The sequence below is a fragment of the Harpegnathos saltator genome, unplaced genomic scaffold (genome assembly GCF_003227715.2).
Source record: "Harpegnathos saltator strain DR-91 unplaced genomic scaffold, Hsal_v8.6 scaffold86, whole genome shotgun sequence".
Classification (NCBI taxonomy): Eukaryota; Metazoa; Arthropoda; class Insecta; order Hymenoptera; family Formicidae; genus Harpegnathos; species Harpegnathos saltator.
In genome coordinates, this window is record NW_020230713.1 from 627,289 (window position 1) to 649,267 (window position 21,979).

General features: G+C 46.0%; 1 protein-coding gene across 2 annotated transcripts in view; it reads left to right on the plus strand.

Moving 5' to 3' along the window:
- if (integrin subunit alpha inflated) overlaps nucleotides 1–21,979 on the plus strand; it is a 62,790-nt gene that overhangs the window by 31,379 nt on the left and 9,432 nt on the right. For both annotated transcript variants that reach the window (XM_011147374.3, XM_011147375.3), the window contains exons 4-5: nucleotides 6,889–7,057; nucleotides 13,508–13,569. In XM_011147374.3, coding sequence (XP_011145676.1) covers nucleotides 6,889–7,057; nucleotides 13,508–13,569 — 231 coding nt within the window. The remainder of the gene's footprint in view (nucleotides 1–6,888; nucleotides 7,058–13,507; nucleotides 13,570–21,979) is intronic.

Below are 21,979 nucleotides of genomic sequence, written 5' to 3' on the forward strand. Positions count from 1 at the left end.
TATTGATAATATAAAACAGAAAGTAATTCCAACCATATGTTTTGCTCCTTTTGTCGAAACTCTTAATAAAAAAAACATAAAGATATTTAATCACAAAGAAATACATGATTGTGAAGCCGGAATAGACGCGCTTGACTCTGATGACAAAAATAAAGGTCAAACAGACTTCCCAATCGGCAAGTGGAGAAACGTCCAGCAGCACACAGACGACGAACATCTGGAAAATGTCGAAGGACCAGGACGTCCCTTGAAACATTTTTTGAACGTTCCTCTAACTTTTGTACCGTTTGAACCGTAGGAAAGATCAAATGAATGGTGGAGGCTCGTTCACTTTAACGACCTGTTTAAAGGCGTTTCGCGCGCCGTACGCAACGTACTTCAACGTGGTGCAACGATGAAGTCGCACGGCGCCGTTACTGTTCTGTTTTTGCTTTACAAGAACACACGGTGAGAGAGAGAGAGGCAGAGAGATAGAGAGAGAGAGAGAGAGAGAGAGAGAGAGAGAGAGAGAGAGAGAAAGGAAACGAAGATGAAACGCGGCCGAGTGAAGAAGACATTAAAGATACCGTGTCATTAGCCATCTTTAAGCGCTCTCAAGTGGTCCCTTTTAATGAAGAGCGGATCGTGCGCGCGCAATCGGAAAAGAAGAGCGAGCGAGCGAGGCGGAACGCCGTCCGCAGACGGATATTATCGTTCCCTTCCTCCCGTTCTCTCACAATTAGACGCACGTTACCTTCGACGGCCGTCGAGCTTCGGGCAATTTCATTGCACCGGCGGTTCTCTCTCTCTCTCTCTCTTTCTCCCTTCCTGGCCGAGCTTCCTGCCACGCGAAACATGCTTCGTCCGAAAACGCCCCGCGCAGAGATACGCCACATCATTACCCCTCCAGGGAGATCCTCGCGCGTTCTTTAATGAAGCGAGAATCGCGAGGGAGCGGGCCGCACCTTCGAAGTTTCGTTACGTATTCTCCCGAATCATCATCGCAGTTTCATTGTGCGCAATGTACTCGGGGAAAGATACATCGCGTTTAATTATTTGTCGGATCCCCCCGCAACCTTCGTCATTCGCCGTTGCACTGTCTTCCAGAGAAACGACATTGTAATTAAATACACGTTATGAATTTCCGGCGTACCGGTATTTTCTGTCTCACGCGTTTCATTTGTTTATATCTTTGCTATAGAAGAAACAAGATAAGTGAAATCGAGTGAAACGAATTCAATTTCGAGGTTGTACACGGTGAGGTAATTAAACTTTTATATTTTCTTATTTACTTGTATGGAAATTATTTCCTTCGATACGGTATACTAATGCGTTAATGATAAAAGAAAAGGAAACAAAGCGATGATGGAAAAGAATTTACGGTGAAAATCGAGAAGGAGGCATCTCCTAATTTCTCTCATGACGACACGTGACACGCCTTAATTACTGCCCCAAATACGCAGTGATTTATTTCGCGGAACTAATTCCCAGCTATTAACAAGCGTTCGTTTGCAGCGATTTGTTTGTGTGTAAACTCGACGTGCTTCCTACTAGTCAAAGGCGCGTCTTTAGCGGCGTATCGCCGGCGGCATTTAAATTCTTCTTGGCTGTCTAACGAACCGCGCGAATTACTCGTGCTTACCGCCAAGCATGCACGCACGCACGCACGTATCATCGAAACGCAGCTGAGATTGAAGCCGCAGATCCGCATTGTCCGTTCAATTCCGTTTCATGCGACCTCTGCGAGTGATAATTTATTGTGTTTCCAACGGTCTATTATTCCTATTGTGTCTTCATTCGCGATTGTGTAAGGCAAGAGGCTCTGAGATTGCACGATCGCTAATGGCATGCGTCATCGTCCGCATCGCTGATGTGTCGACGGAACGTCGAAGACGGAATTTCCGGTGTTTCTCACGCCGGCAGGATGACACGTCAGATTGCAATTAACGCCTTGCGCTCCGCGGATTTTCACACGATGTTGACAATTTATTCAATGCTGTCGAGCTAAATGAAACGAATTTGCCTGCATCTATATATTTTATATTTATTACCATTTTAATTTATTTTATCTGGCAGAAATCAAGTTGGCAGAAATTAATTTTCTACATTTATATTTTATTTATATATAATTTATTTTTATTATAATTATAATTCTCTTCCCAATTCTCTTAATTTCTTTCTTTTATTTTCATCATGTATATTTTATTTAAATTCAACAATTTTACCGTCAACTGAAGTCGACATGCGTGAATTAGAACATTACAACTGAAGCCAATCATGTTAGCGTCCGGAGCGCGAAATACTAAGTCAGATCGGTGTTGAACGAGAAATCCACGATGAAAAGTTTCCGATGAAAATCTCGTTTATTCCGTGAAATAATCGGTCGGCGAATCGATCCTATCAGCGAACCCATATCGTAAGTGAGGCGACTTCGGCGTCCACAAACGGCCGGATCGCGCGTATCAGAGCGAACCGGGACGAACTGGAGCGATTGAGTTAAACTGGCGCAATGGATAAATTGCGGCACTTCGGCGCGTCGTCTTCTTTTTTCGTGTCCTTCATCTTCGCTCTTCAACGATCATCGATCGCGGCTGGGACCGGCGCGACGCGGCACGGCGCACAGTGTTGCAGAAATCGCTAAACGTGGCCAAAATAGGAAAAAATAAAAAGCGAAATTTTCGGCTCCCGTTTTCAATATATTTTCTAAAAGGTCCAAATTAATAAGTTGTAGTAACATTTTGATGAAATCCAATTGTATCATGAAGATAAGTGAATTCAAATGTACACGTGATGCGAAGTACAGAATAGCTGGGTTATAACCCTCCAAATGATATAACTGATTTTGCGTTGAAACAATTTTTTATCATGAAAATGATGTTCTCTGTCTAATATCTCATCTGTGTAGTTTTATTTCCAATAAAGAGTATATTAGAAAGTTATAAGTATATACAATAAAAATTAGATTTACAGGACTCACTTTTAATATACAGTTAATCACTTATATCGTGATATATAAGAAATGCATCATTTCGCATCATGTTGTAACTTTGTGAAAATAAAGATAAAATATCTATTAATCCTTATGCAAAGGTAGAAAGAGCGATATCCAGCGCTTACAAAAATATGATAAATTTTATGAGCTGAGTTTGACATTCAGTGCGCTTACGGTCACAGACGCTGTCTACTGCAGGTAATACTGTTCAACACAAAAATTATATCCTCTATCAAAATTCTTTATTCTAATTAATTCTGCTAATGTTAACTACAAATATAATAATTAACGATAATGTTTAAGCTCTAATTAAATAATATAGTAAACAATAGTAAAAATAAAGACTGTAGAGTTATGAGAGAATATCATACAAGAAAAAACTCGAGAATTGCGACGAATGAAGATTTATTTAAAAGACTTCTTTCCTCAGATCCCATCATTTTGTCTTTAAAAAAAGTTTCAGATAAAAAAGCCGATCCCTTCTCTAAAGAAGTTATTGAATTGCTTGCAAATCCAGTTGTAGCAAATATAGTTTCGGACGATGAATAGTTATATTAAATATTTTGTTTAGTTAATAGTTGTATGAAGTAAAAAGCGGAAGATAAAAACTAAAAAAGAAAATAAAAAACAAAAAAGTAAAAAAACAAAAAAATAAAAAAACACAAAAGTAAAAAATAAAATAATAAAATTAGAAAACATGTTATTTTAGTGATAAAGTACTAGTATTTACAATATAGTGTGCTTTTCATTTAACTATAGTACATTATAGCGACAATTGATTTATGGCCACTATTTGGAGGTTTCGCAACACTGTGGCGGCGTGACGATCGTTACGTTCAATCAGCGGCTTGCATTATTTCAAAAGCTGCATCCCGCCACTCGGACAAATGAAACTTCGTGACGAGCGTCCCATCTTGTCTTCATATGCAGCAAACTTCACGAGAGACGTTAACGACAAAACTCTTTAAGTGTAGTTTAACTACGTATCCGATTTTCTCTAATTATTTTACTCGACACAAGACTGATTGTCGTTAAGAGCGGCTTTTTTAGCCATCATTGCGAATCCATTGACGGCCTGATTATGTTTTCGCCTGCGAATGACTTGATCAAGATGGGGCTTTTTCGTAATTTTTGATTGACACCAATGTTTCAAAGAGAGAGAGAGAGAGAGAGAAAGAGAGAGAGAGAGAAAAAGGGGAGATGGATGCGCATATAATGACACGTCGTTATAACGCGCGTTTTAATTGCCTCAAGATAATAAATGCATACTGTCGCTCGTTCGCGAGCATGCCTTGCGCTCGTGTGCGATAATCTCTTTGTCCGAAGAGCTCTCTTTATCTCTCTTTCTCTCTCTCTCTCTCTCTCTCTCTCTCTCTCTCTCTTTTATCTCTCGTCTCATGAAATCTTTGCGCATGCAGATTCAACGTTCGTTTCATCAAGCTTATTTACACGGCGCGGCCTTGAAAAACCGTTAAAACACTAGCCAACTACAAATTACGTAAGGACAGGCACAGCGCGGCGATTTATATTTCAACTTGGCAGAAATTAATTTTCTACATTTATGCGACATGCGACCTGTGCCGAAATTAATTTATAAATATGTTCTTTTCATAAAATTGCATTAACAGGAAAAGGTATACTGTCAATAGTGAAATTTGTTTGTCTGTGGAAACATTTGATTAAAATACTTGAATATTATATATGACTTTAGAAAGTTTCAATCTTCATACAAATTACAATGTTATCAGGCAACGTGCTTCGCACTTATACAATCTGAAGACCAAGTTTCACCGACTAAATGACGAATACGTGCAAATGGCTACGTCTTTTATTAATCACACCGTCCGATATACTTTCCAAAGCGATTTGGGCTTTTTACCTTCCGCTCAGTGTTGACAGTTCCGACTGCACTATGTGACGTTGAAAGACATGTGCGCTGTGTGCGAATCAGTATCGAGATAATTTAGAGCTAATTTTCCGACAACGGGAGTTCCATCGGCACTTTGTTACTCGTTACCGCGAGTAATCGCAGAAATGTGAAGACACTGACGATACCTCTATATTGATAACCTGGTAATACATCCCGACGGTAAGAGGCTATCTCGTGCAACCTCGTTATGTTAACGCCATGTCATCCAACCTTGAGAGGCATTTCAAATATTTAGCAAGTCATTGCGCAACGCTCTTCGATCCACCTGATGAATCTACGTTCAGCCGAGCGCCGTGATCTCGACAAATTAACTGCGGCGATACGCAGCTCGTACCGCGCTAAGTTGTCGGGACAAGTTTCGCGCGTATTTCGAGACGGAGACAGAGACAGAGAGAGAGAGAGAGAGAGAGAGAGAGAGAGAGACTTACTTAACGCGCAGCTTCACCGCACGCGGCATCGGACACAAATAACGCCGTCACCGCGCTCGAATACGTACGTACGCCGCATTATTAAGGTCATCAGCTGCTTCTGCTTGCCTGCTTGCTTGCTTGCTTGCTTGGTCAAGTACAGATGATTGACGTAATGCGACGATCATTGTGCGTGAGAGAGCTCGTGGTCGGATTGGGCCGTCTAACGAAACTGTTTTTACGGAGCGCGCCTAGACGCTCGAGCCTGCCAACTCGAAACTGCCTACACGAATCGCGAAATTAAAATTTCACGGGCATTTGATTTTTTTTTCTTCTTTTCTTTTTTAACTGTGAATTTTGTGCGTTCACCCTCCAAGAGTACCGTAGTGGTACCATCCGAGACTTGCAAAATTCGAGGAACGCTGCTTTTTTTCGAGTTTTGACTCCAAATCTGAATATTGTTGGTTTCGAATTTTGTTTGGAATCTTTCACCTTTGCGATCTTCCTCGAGATTCAAGAGAAATTTCGAATGGCGCCACTACGTGGCCTTCCGTGGCCAGGAGAAACCGGCGGCCATTGATAAGCACTCTCGTTATCTGTCACGTTCGTGTATGTGCTGCACGACGTAGCTTAATATCCGTGACTAAAGGGATATCCGGCCTGAAAGAGCCCGTGTACGACGTCATGGACGTTTGCAAGATCATCCGTGCATTAGTGAAATGGAATGAAATTACGAGTTGTCTACGTAATGTGTACTCGTACGAGAGAGGAGAGGTCTTAAAGACCTTTCAATGAATTAAGTATTAATGGTGTGTACGATAATCGGCTGCCTGCTAATGCGTAACGTCTAACGACGGGGGAAATTACGTGGTGAGGGAAATTTTTTCTCTCCGGAGTGTGATCGAGGCGCGTGCACACATTCACACACGCGCATAGATATGCATCTCGCGGGAATTATGTGAACTTCTAAATGCGGCAATGATTCGCACGGCGAACGATTACGTAATGTGTTTCCTCAAGTTACCAAACATGTCTGCGGTGTCTCTATTCCTGCCATAAATTTATCGCTGAATAATCAATTAACCGTAATGATGATGTGTCATCTTCTCATTAGGAAGAAGGAAAAGCTTCTCGGAAGTCATTTATATTAAACTCGTGTCTAATTGATATCTTTCGCTTTACAACTCGTATCACGATATCGAAACAATTATGCATCTAGCGACACATGAATTCCGGGAAATAATCTCAAAATCCTTCGGATCAAGGAGCATAATTCAAATTCATTTGTATCATCTAATGACGACTGATAAGAAACATCCCGTTTCTTTCAATTGCACCGCCCTTTACTTTTACTACCGGACTGATTCGCGTTTCAAGCGCGGCACGCGTCATATTCCATGGCATCTCGTCCTGAATTCTTCAGACAACGCCTTTAAATATGTGCTAAATTGTGATATTTGCGCAAGTCGACAGCACGTGAACCCCTCGCCAAATGTCCCCCGCGCGTTCGTCACCGCTATAAAGGGCAAACGTCGAAACATCATCGTTAATAACGACGCAATGTTGTCTTATATTTGCAGGCGTGCGCGCCCAGATACACCTGGTTCTCCATGCAACAGCCGAGGTATGATCCTCATAGTAACATGAGCAAGGAATCCACAGCGGGCAACAGAATAGAGCCAGTGGGTACCTGTTGGGTCGCCATCAACAACTTCAACGAGTCCCGCGAGTTCTCTCCTTGCCGCACGAGTAAGTTTCTTCATCGTAGAATCTTTCGCAGTACGTGTCTCAGCAGACGGGTGCTTTCTCTCGCCTAGCGAATTCTCCTCGTATGTGGCCAGCGTTCATTCGGCAAGCAAGTCAAATTCAGAACGAAGGCAGTCTTCCACTGTGGGAGACGATCGGAGTGGAAGACAGGTTGCGATATTTTTGGTGAACCCCAGGATGCGTCCGGTAGCGACGGTAGCAGCAAAATGTATCCCGTGACATTTGCTGAAAATATTGTCCTATTGGATGGACGAAGGCGTGGCGAAAGTCGTTGAAAAGAAAATTGCTGCCACTTCTTCTCCACCAGGACTATACCTGTCGTCCAGTCCGGGTCTCGACGAGAACGTCGTCCTCATCGTACTTCAGTATCTGCGCTCCAGAGATGGTGCACGGCTTCCAGCCGGCAGACTCATCCACTTGGATTGTTAACAAAACGACCGCGCTCGCTCCGTGGCTTCCGTTACTAACGAAAACGATTTCGCTGCAAAGCAAACGGACCGATCCACCGGCGAATGTTTAATCTCCACTCTCGCCTTCGTCCTCATCGTCGTCGTCGGTATCGAACTCTTGTCGAGGGCGGCGGTACGATTTATAGTGCGCGGCTCGTGTCGTCGCGCTGAATATAGCACGGTTTACGAGAAAGAACGAACGCGAGAGGATATCTTGAGGATTTTTGTGCGCGTCTGCTTTCGCCGGGCGTTATAAACAGTTGTAAACAGGCAGCGCCGAAGACATCCTCCAAACGACACGAGAGGATAGCATGCCTCGCGTCTCAAGGTAAATCCTTCTCGTCCTTCTTCACGAGGATCCTACAAGACGAAGCGTCCGGCGCGACAAGGGGCAACGAGTATCCCCGGCCCGACATATGGTCGTGTCTTGGAAGTATAGCGACCATAAATACGCCACGTAACAGGATACTTCCTGCCGACCACGTAGGTCCGCCTCGTACTTTAATGACAAAGGACATATCGACTTTCGGCACCGCCTCGCCCATCCCGCGACGATTTATAGACATATCGGGTCTAATTAGCGATGATCTCAGTACTTACATCAGCGAGCGCTGAGTGGTCTATACCTCGAGAACGAAAACACATCTAACGATCTTGAGTTATACATTGAGACAGTAGCTTCAACGCAACGCGAAACGAGCTAGGGAGACTTCAAGCGGAAAAGACGGAAGGAGGAGAGTGAAGTTCGAACGATACGAAATAGCGGGAACGAAGCTCCGATTAGACGATATTTGCGCCCGATTCAAGCCAGGAAAGTCTAAACAATAAATGTTAATCTAAAAATATTAAAATTACTACTCTGCTAGATACTTGAAATTATACCCGTCGATATACGCGGGTTTTTTGGGATTCATCTTATTATTTACATTTAACCCTTTAACTGCTACGGTCGAGATAACTCGAGTGTGGGAAAAAATGGCGGCCTTGCTACGATCGAGTTTACTCGATTTGGACTTTCAATGTCATAGATTATAATAAAATATGTGTATATATGTACATTTTTGCATGATCTTATATCATTATAAAATATTTTTTATAATTGTAAAAATAACTCAGCAAAGAGGGTTATACAGGGTCATTTAGTATCTCAGCAGTTAAAGGGTTAAGGGTGTAACACAAGTACTTGTCGTTTCCAAACAAAAGAATGTTCTGTTTTTCTCCTGACGATAACCTGATACAACGACCCGACAACATTCCTCACAATGTTTTCACATTTTTCTTTTATCTCGCGATTTATCTCGCTACAATTTAGGAGTATTTTTCTCGGTCGAGCCATTTTCGTGTAAGTTTCATCGCCTGTCTCTTCAAAAATTGCAGCATCTCGGCACTGTGTTTGTTTTACAAGTTATCCGTAGAAATGTCACTGGTGAACGATACAATTTGCATCGCCGTGACTCGAGACCCTCCTTTGCGAGGGCGCGAAAATAACATCTCGTGTTTGTTTTTAGAATCGCGTTTTCCTCCACTTGTTAAAGTCGCGCGTTTCCTCGCTTCGCACAAGTGTTTCGGCAACCTTCGTGGCGCTTGCGCGCGCGCGTACTTTATGGCGTACGAAGTGACGCACTTCCGGTCGTTTAGCCGGAAGACTTGAATATCCGTTTCTCGTGTAAACCGAACAGCGTGAATTTAAATAATCTGACTGACGAGGAAACACTTGGAGATGCCCCTCGTCGATTTTGGACTTGGAATACATTGTAGAGCAACTGAGAATAACGGACACGTATCTTTTTATTACCCCTTATTATTTATTACCCCTTCTTTTATAACCCTTTATTTTAACCCTTGAAACAACCCCTCGAACTCGACAAAATTGTTTAGGAGCGAGTATTCTCGAAGTCGCGAAGCGACTATGAGAGCAAAATATCGCCGTAAACAACTCCTGGTGCTCTTTACAATCGCGTAGATTTTTTACAAATATCGTTTTTCAATCCTCCTACGACACTCTTAACAAATTTCAATGCGGGAAGAAGGACACTACCACATGTTTCTTGGTGAGTCAACTGGGGTATAACCGACACGTCCGTGTAAATGGAGCAAAGAAACAAAACTAAGCGTAACAAGACGACACTGCGAAACAACTGAAAAAATCCCCACTGCACTGTGAGTGATGTCAGCAGGCTACGCGTATACTCTGGCCGCTTTCCAGATAAATATTATCATAATTCACCGAAGTGGCCGGTCACGAAATCTTCGCGGAACGAACATGAAGTACGGAAGCACGAACGTGCCGTCTCGACGACGTGAGCTCATCGTCCAGAAATTCCGCGACGGCCGCGCAATTAAACAATTTGTAGGAGCCAAGTCAAACGTTACAAACGACTCGCTCTGCCTCTCTTCCCGAGAATCGTAGAGAGACTTTTTAATCGTTGAGTCGTCGCTTCTTGCCCGATTGTGGCATCGATGTTACGGCGTTACTTTATCGCGCAACTTTTCGTCGCCTTTTCCAGCGGCATTAAATCACTTTTCTTTTTCCCCCCCCCCTCTCTCTCTCTCTCTCTCTCTCTCTCTCTCTCTCTCTCTCTCTCTCTCTCTCTCTCTCTCTCTCTTTTCTCGACTCTCTCGCACGTTGTTATCTACCGAATAAGCACAAGCGAAAGCAAACTCCTATAGGTAGCTCTCAGCGTCAGTCGTCTCTGGTGTATTTCAGCGTACGTGACGATCATACGAGAGAAAGAAAGAGGGAAGAAGCAGCGGCGAATTGCATTAAGCGCATTCCTCGATGAAAGGCGCCCACTCGTCCGAACAACTAAGAGAAGCATCGGAAAAAGAAAAATAATAATTAGAAGGCGCCTCGGACCAAGCACTAACTCGGCACCGTTCTAACGAGGCCAATTAGCACTTGATCCTACTTGGATAACGATCGAGCTACCGATCTGCAACGAACGACCGCGTGTCTCTTCTCTCTCGTTATTACCATTCTAATGGAACATTTCTCTTTCCAAACCATCCGTGTGCTGTCACATCACATGCATTCTTTATCTAATATAAAGAGAAGGGAAATGTAGCGCGATTTCCCTAGAGCAAAATTTCTGAAATAATTGCGATAGATGTTTAATAGTTATAGAACGGTTAATTAATTAATTTCATGGTCAATGGTTATTAAGGTTATTAAATCTTCAGTCAAGTGAAACGTCTTAATAGATTAATCGAGAGCGTTTTTGTGGCTTAACGTACTAAAAATCATATAGATAAAAATCAAATTTTCTTAATGAAAAGCAACAAATTAATCATTCGCGACGATCAACCTGTATCGGCTATCATCAGCCTGTTAAAATAGTTTTTACTCGATTAATTTGTATTTTAAGGTACAAATGACCACAATTAGTTGAATATCAAAATTCGACGATTTTTATTGTAAAATCGACATGCTAGCGCTGATAACGAACACATCGCGGTCACCCTATTTCTAAATGAAAGAAGTGACCCGATAATGCACATTCAGGGTACGTAATCGCGCACCGACGCACTCATACATGCGACTGGGATGAGAATTACAGTAGCTCCATTCATTCCTCGTAACTCGATTAAGGGTCAGCCATACAACGCAATCGCTAACTCGTCTCCTGTAGTGCTCCGATTTCTTTATTAGACGTTTCACCGTTGATGAGCAAAATCGCTCTCGGTTCGCTACGTCGTATTTTTATGTTCGCTACAAGCCGTTCCAAAACTATCGTATCAATACTTCAACAGATCATCCTAGAGTTTAATCGGTATCGAGAATCGTAGTACAAAAATGTCAAGATCACGATAATTACGAGCGAATGAAATCAACTTTTGTTTTTGGGTGCTCAAACTCGCAACTACGTAACGATTTGTATTAATTTATTAATTTTTGCTGCCCAGTTGATGATAATTTTTCTAACTCAACTATTTTTCTATCTCTCGTATTTCATACGATCATATATGCTTACGATGATGAAAAATGAAATGAGCGCGAAAGGCTCTGAATTCGAAACAGTTACGAAGGAACACGCGTGCAACAACATTAAATCACCCGACGATGCATCCGAGACTCGTCGAAATCAGAAATCAGAAAGGAAGAGTCACGAGCGTTTCCTTGTCAGATAGGAGAAGGTTCTCCTCCACTTGTCGTTGATGCCGACTCGTGTTCGAGAGCGGAGTGGCCTCTTACCGACGAGAATAGCACCCTCGCAAAGCGCGAAGAGGAGACGGATTATAAATAGATCCGACCACTGACGATATCGCGGTCGGACGCATCCGTTGTTGCTCCACAGATGAATAACGATTATCACGATACGCCGATAGTCATTCGAATCGACCGTTCGACCGAATCAAGTTGACCCAAGTTGACCCCGGGTCATGTTGATTATACATTTCGTTCACGTACCTTGATCCGAGAGAGACGGTAGAAAAGGAATCGCGCAGATTGCTTTAGGACATAAATACCTCTTCTCGCATTCTGAAAGCAATGTTTCGCAACTCTTTCTCCACCTTTCGCAATTCCTCTGAAATTAATTTCAACATTGCATCAAATAGTGACCAACCCGGTTCCGAGATTGCTTCGCTTTTTACTCCGAACAGCTCTCATATCCCATAAGAGGAACATTTCGCGATTTCTCCTCCACAACAAATCTTCTCCCACAACAAATTCGTAAACGGACGTTGTCACGGCCAACACATGACAATTAGGCCGACCTGACCTATTGTCCCTACTGCCCGTTACATTTGCACACGGAATGATGCTGAGAAGCGGCGGACACACACGTAAAGTAACCGATGTTGAGCGAGTGGCGCCGGCCGCTAGCTTTATATCTGCTTTTTCGTGGCGCGATGCGACCGGATCGCCGCCGGTCGAGGACGGTGAACGACGTCGAAGACGAAGACAACGACCGGATTGATGTAATTGCGTGACTGACAGCTCGTCCGAAGTGACCGATCGGCTGTCAAGGGGCCCTCCGTCGCGCTCATAACGTATGTACGTGCGCTTATGTAGAAGAAGGCCGGATCCTATGGGACGGCAGCCACCAGCCACCGGATATTCTCTCACACACACACGCGACCACACTGGCGTGTAACGTTTTCTTACGAGCGCGGCTGCAGCCCATCGGAATGGCACTGACCCTGTCGGCCGGCTTCTGTCGGCCTGTGGCCTGATAATTTGCTACTCGCACTCGGTTAGCGCACCGACGACTAATTGCGAGCGACCGTCGGCGGATGTCAGTGTGCGATTCACGGCTCCGCGATTTTTACGTCGCCGTCACGAGGCGACGCTCGGCTTCGCGTAATTGTAAATAAAAAGAACAAAAAACCGATGAGGCTTATCGATCGATGAAAAGAGTAGAGGCGTGACTGTCTGCGGCGGCGGCCGAGTCGAAAGAATTTCGACGAAAGCAACGTTAAGCTGTCGTTAGTGTCTGTCGTATCTGAAAGTACTGTCGCGTTATCTAGTTAACGAGCTGGGATATATTCAGCCGCTATTTCCTCGGGCGCGTTGTTCACGATCCGTCGTTGATCCTTCTTTCTTTCTTTCTTTCTTTCTTTCTTTCTTTCTCTCTTTCTCTCTTTCTCTCTCTCTCTCTCCTTCTCTCCTGCTGCTCGAGCGGGGAAAACGAATCGCGAAGGCGTTACGGCGGAAGATCGATCTGGAATTAATGACGCGTGCGTGTGCGCGCTGCTTTTGCTCGTGCGGCCGCGTCTTTTAAACCGCGTCTTTTAAAGCGAGCGCCAGCTCCGTTTCCTAGCAGATTACGTGTGAACACACATTCGGGAAGACATTTTCCCTGTCGTTCGCAGAATTATCGCTCCTACCGCCGCCCCGACTCCTGACTCTTAACTGACGATTAGAAAAAATGTTACGACAAACATTGCAACGAAAGAAAAAGATAATTGCCGAGATAGAAGCCGTCTCCCTTCGCCCCGACTCGATGTAATCAGTAATTTGTGATTTGTTAATTTGTTTCAGGGTTCTGGGGCTATCACAGGCAAGGTTATTGCCAAGCTGGTTTAGCTGCCGCGATATCTAAGGTAAGTCAAAGACACATTGAATCTTCTCTCTCGCTCTGACGAATGAACAAAGCGTGGGGAAACCATGCTTCCCTACGGAGGTTCGATCCTCCGAATCAAATTTCGCTCACGAGTGAATTCAGTGAACGCTCAGTGATTATCTTAATAGAAATACACATTTATTGATTCAGTCAAAAATCGGCGTTTTCGCCGATTCATTTTAAGAACATCACGTCCTCCTTTATATTTCGTCTCCGGGCTATTTAATAATCCGTTTCCTGAGAGAAGCTAAGCACCTGCTTGTTACATCGCGATAACGTCATCCTCAAGGTACAGTCCCCCAGTCTCGACATTCCAAATCTATACATAAAAACTCGCGATCGTCGGTTCTGGTGGTAACCGCGAAAGCGCATCGCTCCAATGTAAATACGGTAAGCTCCGTCGCCAGCGTATCGGCGCTGGCGACGTGCCGAAAGAAGACTTAGAAGGCGACACCAGGGGGGTCGGCCAGGGCCGAATATGGCCAGGAATGCGAATTCCTGCCTTACGCACCTCGTCGTTCCGGGCATTCGTATTCGTGGCATGGCGCATCCGCGCGGAACTCCGCGTCGGGCCTTTCCCGTATACGATTGTCTTGTCCTCGTCGCCCGACGTATTCTCGCGGTGCCCGCCGCCCGCCGTCGCCGAAGATCGGGTGCAGATCGAGGCTTTTGCTCGTTTTCGACCCGCATCGAAGCCGCGGATCTGCGGATACGCCTACGGACGTTGTTCGCACCTGTACTCACCGACGCCCCGCGCATCGATGCCCTTCTTCGTCGGCGCGACCGATAAGTATCAGCGAGCCGTCGACAATCGGCAGCCGCCGCGACTTTCACCCGCCGCTCCCGCACACACCGGTCGCTTCCGGTCGCTGATGGAAAAAAATGTCACGACGAAAGGTCTCGTCGCGAATCGTGTGCGAGCTGATCCCCTTGGTGGTGCGGGAAACCCCGCACGCGCGAGGCTCCTTTCTTCGTGGCGATCGCGGTGCAACGCGGGTAACGTTATCGCGCGGCAGGACGGTTTCGATTGCCCGCCAAAGAAATAGTGGGATAATTCCGCGGCTGGCTCTCTCGGCTGGCTGACTGGCCGGCTGGTAATCTCGCCACGGATGTATAATTCAGAATTGCGCGACTATATGCGGCGGATGTTTAATGCATGTCGCGAATCGTAGCCGATTCCTAGCTCCGTTTCAGCATTCAATGTTAATATTACGCCCGCGCTCAATTCCGATCGCGCATACTCGCCCACATGGTATATATTGCGAATATATCCGCAATTGCGATCGTTTCAAGATTGACGATTATTAGCACACATGGGTCGTCAAGTACGAGTCATCTCTGGCATGCGAAGAGAATCCTCCGCTCCGTTTTTGGGAGCCTTTGGCGGTCAGCGTGTTAACAATCGGAACGGGCTCGATTAAATTTAGCCTCTCTCGCCGGATAAAGCCGTATTACCGTTCTCGGCCGACCGTTCCTTCCCGTCTCTTTTCGGAAAACAAACGCCATTGTACGGCGACCGGGATGTCGCGTGCGCCAAATCCTCCTTCCTCCCCCACAGCGTGATTTAGAGGGCCTCTCGACGCCATCGAGCACACGATCGACCATCGATCTTCGCGTTAAACCGCCGTTGCTGGTAGCGAGCTCTGTCTGTATGCCGCGACTTATCCACCGAACGATCTATATAAGATCGATCGATAGCCGATCGGTATCAATCGATTTGATGCGGCTCTCGACTCAACTTCCTGCGTGCGCGACTGCGACCCTCGCGATTCGACGCTTGAAATACAAGTTCCCGGGACCCTCTCTCTCTCTCTCTCTCTCTCTTTCTCTCTCTCTCTCTCTCTCTCTCTCTCTCTCTTTCTTTATCTTTCTTCCTGTCTTTCTCCCCTACGAATCTATTTTTATTCCAACCAAACTTTCTCGTGGAGAGAAATCGTTCTACGTTAGATTCGAGGTAAATCGATTGGCAAGATCTCTCGGAGATCTATGTCCGTACGGATAAACGGAGAGAGTGCAAGCACGATTAGAGAGAAAGGAAGATACATATCGAGCTGTGTATCTTTGCGGCTATTTTATGACTGCTGCAATTTTCCGTCCCTCCGTGCTGCGCACTCACTCTCTTTATCGAGGATTTAGTTTGACTAATTATACTGTGAACGATTCATCTCGCAAGTATGAGAAGTTCGTAAAGTTTCTTCCACGTGAACAAATCTTGGGCACAAAGGTCCCGATATTACAGTGAATGTTATTGTAAATGAAAAATTATATACACAACCACTGAAATGGATAAGTCGATATTTATTGACCAGTCATATCGCTGCTTTCTCTTTGTCATAACCTCAGAGTCTATAAGAGTTTAAGGTTGAGTTTATTAACCCCTTCATTATCTTAAGAGTCACCAATGTTTCTCTTCTTCTACTCCCCCGTAAATAGTGATATCGTGAAAGAATATGGAAAGTGGCAGCTGTATCGCGACTTTATCTAATCTCGACGCACCCTCATAACTCAAGACACCCATCATGTTCGCGCGCTCTCGCGAGCGAGCTATGGGAGGGGAAAGAAAATAGCTCGAAATTTCGTGGAACAGAGAGAGGGAAGGGTAGAGAAAGTAAGAAAAAAACACTCGTTTGTCTCGCGCTCGCAGGCATCAGCCGTCTCGCGTCTATCACGCGTGCACGCATCAGCGTGCCTCGCTCGTAACAGTTTCTTGCTTTGTCAGTACCTCGCACACCGCCGCGGCCGCCTCCGAGCCCCCAGTTTCTTGCAGAGCGACGGTACACAATCTCCCGACGGCATTCGGGCAGAGTGCACTTAACCGCAGCACACTTACAAGCGTATGCGTTTGTACACGCATACCCGCTGGCTGAAATTTCACCATGCCCCTCCCCCGCCCTCCACGAACGCGGGATACATATCGCAGGTCGCGCGCGCGCGCGGTTATATTTCAATCTCAGATGGGGGGGGCCCCGTACATATCCCCTCTGCAACTCTCTCAGGGCCCCTCCGCTTCCTCCAACCCTTCGCTCGACTTCCACCAACCCTTTTCGATCGGCGCCAGAACACAACTCGTGCCGGTCGTGCCGCGTGTGTCGCGAGACCGCTATTGTCTCGGTTGCAAATTTTTCGCGTGTATCAGCACCGGGATGACTCCGCCTTTCTTCTCCGGGTCCCTCTGCCCCAAAGCTCCAGGGGGTACATCTTGTAGACTTACCTTCGCCTCCTCTGTCCTCTCGCGGGGCTCTCGCCGACTCCTCCGCGCGTAGCACGACGAGCACTCGACGACAAATGCTCGTATTTGCTCGCGCTACCATCCGGCTAATCCGTTCGACAGGGTCCACTGGAATGACCGACGGAACGGAAAAATTGTCCGACACATATTTCAACGTGATCGAGCGCCATGTTATCTTCTGTATCTGGCTGACGCGAGTTTCCGCGGAGTTTCCTCTCGTTTTATTACCCCAACCGGGAATAATTTATAATTGCTGATTTATCGCGACTATATGCAGCAATAATATCGATTAACTACGGTATAATTACGGTCCGTAATATAGTACTTGATAAATAATTTGTGAAATTATTCTGAGATTTAACGGAGTGCAGTGATATAGATATTATAATTATTAATTGTACTATTTCTAGTTTGAGATATAATAAACCAAACTTTTGATTCGAAATCGGACATTTTATACTTAACGACCTAACAGTATTGTAAGTAGCGAGAGTGTAAGTAGCGCGCAGTTGGCGATATTGTAAGCAATTGGACTTCTCTCTGACTCGCGTTACAACAGCATTAAACGTGTTAATCCGCCGTTCGTCGGTCCCCTGCATTTATCTTAATCACTTCCCACGCGTAACGCGGTAGCGCATCGATCATAGTCTCCTCCGACTCGCTCGCGGTGAGTCATGAGCCGAAAGACGAGCGTAGAGTCAGAGAGCCGGCCCAACCTCTGATTCATCTCTCTCGCGACGCGTCGAAAAATTCATTCTTCAAGTTCGGCCGGCGGAACGGTGGCTTTTCACTCGGTTCGGCAGCGAGGGGCACAGATGGATGGCGACCGAGTGCAAAAGTTACGGCTGTCGCATTCGATTGCACCCGCGCCGAGCCGATCGAGTACATCGGGACACCGCTCTGCTGGGCGTGCACGTGACTCGCTCGCACGTTTGACATTGTTGGCCAACGAGGAGGGCCCATTGTTCCCGTGCAAATCGCGAATCGTCCTGCGTCCCGACTTGCGGCTCGCAAATAATAACATTCGCGAGACGACGAACGAGCGATCGCATCGCCAGAAACCTGGCGCCACCCTAAATCGTCTGCACGTCTTATCGATTCGGCCAACGCCTGACAGCTCGAATGTTGACCCGTTTGGCGAAAAAACAAAAATAATAGAGCTCCGCTCGCTTCGTATATCCCGGGTTCAACGCGGAGAATTTGTCGACGCCGCCCGGTTTGGTACAGCGACAAGAAGGAGGGAGAGAGAAAGAGAGAAAGAGGAATGCAGCGGATATGTTTTCGCTGGTTTCTGATAAGCAATCGCGAGTCCATTAGGACCAACGCGGCCTGTGATTGCGCCGACAGTCGTGTTACGAACGATGACACCGCGCTGTAACTCCACCGGAACCGAAAGTTTACCGCTGCCGAGTTGTTATATCCGCATCGGATTTTTCTCGGACGGCTACGAGGTGAAAAATGTCGGCTTGTGTATCAAATTGTTTCGAAACTCCCAATGAATTTTCCAGTCGAAAGTCCGAAATTATTTACTATTTAATACATTATTTTCGACACGTTGTTCAATATAATCCAAAGTAATGTACGAAAGCCAAAGAGAATGTCAGCGAATAATAAAAGAGGTCGGGAAATATTTGCATTAACTTTCTATTTATTTTTTATATGTGAGAAAAACAATAGGAAAAAAATTTTAAACATCCTTTCTGGAACACAGATACTTTTGTGAGATTCTTGAAGATCAAAGAAATATTGCAACCGAAAGGGAGAGAAATTTCAAAATATCTCTGTCGTAAATTTCTTTAGAATATATAAAACATTTTTCCCGGAGATTCACGGAAATTAATATCGCAGAAGAAATATCGCAGTTAAAGGAGAAAAAAAGTCTCTGTATCGTTCCTGTGTCTAGTGAATCGCAGTTGATTGTCCAAAAAGTTTTTGAACTTGCTTCTTGGGCGTTTCGGAAAACCGCGATGCGGAGAGGAGTTTCCTCCGCGGAGAAAAATGCGTCGCGTCGTAGAACGGACTTTTCACTACGACACCGATACTCACCGGCTGTCCGTCCGCTTATCTGTTCGTCCGCCAACAAGTCCGTAATCATGATGGACATCCATGTCCACCGGTATCCCGTTCAAGCGAAGCTCGACTAAAACAGCCGTTATCGCGTCGCCGGAGAACGATACGACATCCTGGCGCGGAAAAATCGACGTCGAAGGAGAGAGACTCCTCGTCATGCGCGCGCCTTTTAAACGTGCGTACGCGCACGCATATACGCGCGATGTTTCGCCGATCGCGCCGAGGAGAAAATCGCGACGGGGGAGAGACAGAAGTGAAGGGGGAAGAGCAACCGCGGTCTGAACAGCGGGAGAGTTTCAGGTGGCCATTTAAGGCTCGGACATTTCGTTCTGTCACCGTGTTCCGTGTTCAGCGTTGTGCGACGCCGCAAGGAGTCCGGCCACCTACGCACCGGTGGTCCATTCTCTCTCTTTCTCTCTCTCTCTCTCTCTCTCTCCTCTCTTTACCTTCTCGACGGTTGCATTGTTTTATAAACGGCTGCCGTTTCTCATGATAAGCAGAGTAAAACAAAGTTAGACGCGCTCCTACCTTGTCGTCGTTCGCGGCGCGTCACCCTCGCTGTTCGCCCCTCTACTACCGTCAGCCTCTTCCTCGGCAGCTTCAGTCTTCCGGTCAGGAATCGCGAGATAATAACAACCCGCGACGTGGAAAAATTCTCGCCGGGTATTATGCCGTGCATTTTACGCCTAGAAATGCGTACATTCGCTCGTACCCCTCCCCCGTGTAATCTCGTCCGCTCCGCTGCATGTGTGCATGTGTGTCTAGAGTTACGGAAAATAATCCCGCAATTTTACGCTCGTCGACAGTACAAAACAACCGTGACCATAATCTAATAATCCCCGGTAACATTATTCATCGCAATTACGAGATATCGCGTGTCGCGTAGGGTGAGTGCGCCGCCGCCGCCGCCGCCGCCGCCGCCACGTAAAAATGGAATCTCGTGTTACACGCTTTCATCCGCGTTGCGTTCTCCTTCTTTCGCGGCGTACTCGCATTAACGCTCCTACCTTTCCTCGCACTCTGCCTCTTTCTCTCTCTCTCTCTCTCTCTCTTTCTCTTTTCCCATTTAATCCATAGAAATTGCATCTTACTTCCCTGCAGCGGCGGATCCTTCGCGTGGGTGAGCATATCCGCGCGTGGGTGCATCCCAAGAGAGTGTAACGACATTGTCACGCGGTTAACACTTTGATCCCGGCGACATTTGAACGATAACTTGGCGGATATCAAGTAAATTGATAGAATCTTCTTTCGCGTAAACTTTCTACAACCGCATTTTCATGTTTCATTTTGTACAGATATCTCCACTAATTATATATACATATATATGTATATAATTAATTAATGATGCATATATGTGTGAAATTGATTTTCCGCTTCGTAGCATTTGGATCTCTGCTCTTTTCGCGAATATGTAATTGCATAAATGTTAAACATATCGATAACATATAATCTCGGGTGAGAGCGTCGCTCTCATAAATAAATTTCGCTTGCCGCGAGCACAATTTTAATATCGTTTTAAAAGAGCATTCAGTAGGCAGTGACTTCGTTTTCGACAAGGAGGAGGGAACAAGCGCGACTCGATCTGAAAGTATAATCGCGCAAAAGTAGCCAACATTTCCCGTTCCATTTTCTATCTGTCGTCATCCATATTGCATGATCTTATCGTGGAATGCGCCCGCGCGCGCATTTCAGCTCTCTTATGATCATTCATGTAAACCCGTCGATTAATATGTATGCGAGAGTCTGTGTGATCTTTGTTACTTCGGCACCGCCGTTACGTGGCTGTGCGTGGGAGTTACACCGTTACGATACTCGTAAACTTATTGGCGGTGCACAGGCGTGTGAGATGGTTCGCAGGGTCGCGACCTCGGCGCCGAGGACTCCGGCTAATTTTTACCGCGGGAACATAACATACCGCGTCCCTCGATCGCTCCTGCGAATTTCTTTACGCGATTTCCTCCGCCTCGCGTTATTCGCACTGCAAGATTTCGAACAATTCCTTGCGTCGGTTCGTTGTTAGACGAATTTTCACGAGTTCGTTTTTCAATTTGACGTGTACGTGAAACGTGAAACGTGAATCCTTCTCGTATGAGAAACACGCTAACTGCGTGTCGACTTTCGATACACGCTGCATGGGAATGACAAGCGCAAAGGGTCAACAGTGTTGAGTATGTCGACAATTTCGAGAGCCACTCGAGTTCTCACGTACCAATTCAACCGAGGTCTTACATCGCAGACTGTGCGTACATGTGCGTACGCGTGCGTGAGCCTCTCGAGATGGTTTCTCTATCGCGAAGAGAGAGAGAGAGAGAGAGAGAGAGAGAGAAAGAGAGAGAGAGAGAGCGTTTAATAATTCTTCCGCCGGGAGGAGATATCCCGTTCCGGAAAACAAACGAAAATAAATACGATATTTATTCAGTGGCAACGCAAATGGGACTCTTGGCTTATACACTGTGTGTCACATTTCCGTTCCGCAAAGTAGCTCATTCGTTATGTCTGGCCTTTCACGGGCACGCTGAAACGCAGTACATCGATTTTTCCACGCCTCCGCTCCGGCTGTGTGCCTTTTTGGAGTGCGTTGTCAAGTGACCGCGAGTTACGACGCGCGTACGCGTATCGTCGGCGCTGTCGCCCGTTCGCGGCGCGACACGCGGTTGCACGCCGCGCGCTTGTGACGATTAATAATTTTTGCGCGGCCACAAAGAAATCTCCGCCGGACGGCGGCGGGTTGGTAGCAGCGCGTCGCGCTGTGAGCGCCAGACAAATGTCGCACGACAAAAGCGCGGTTGCTTCTATTGCGAATCGCGGTCATAAATAATACGCATGCCGCCGCCGCGATGCATACACGATGTATGCGCGTGCGAATGTCCTCCGGTGGTGAGCTGCGCTGTGCCATGCTGTGCTGCACTCGACGTTCGCTGCGTCACTTGATTTTCATAGCTCGATGCACTTTTGTAATTACTTAGACAGTCGTGTAATTTAATTGCACGACATGGGGAGTACGAACCGTGCCTTTGCGAAATTTTCGATCGTTGTTGCCAAGCTAGCTCCTTCGCAAATAACGCAAATATGATCCGGACTTATTGCAAGA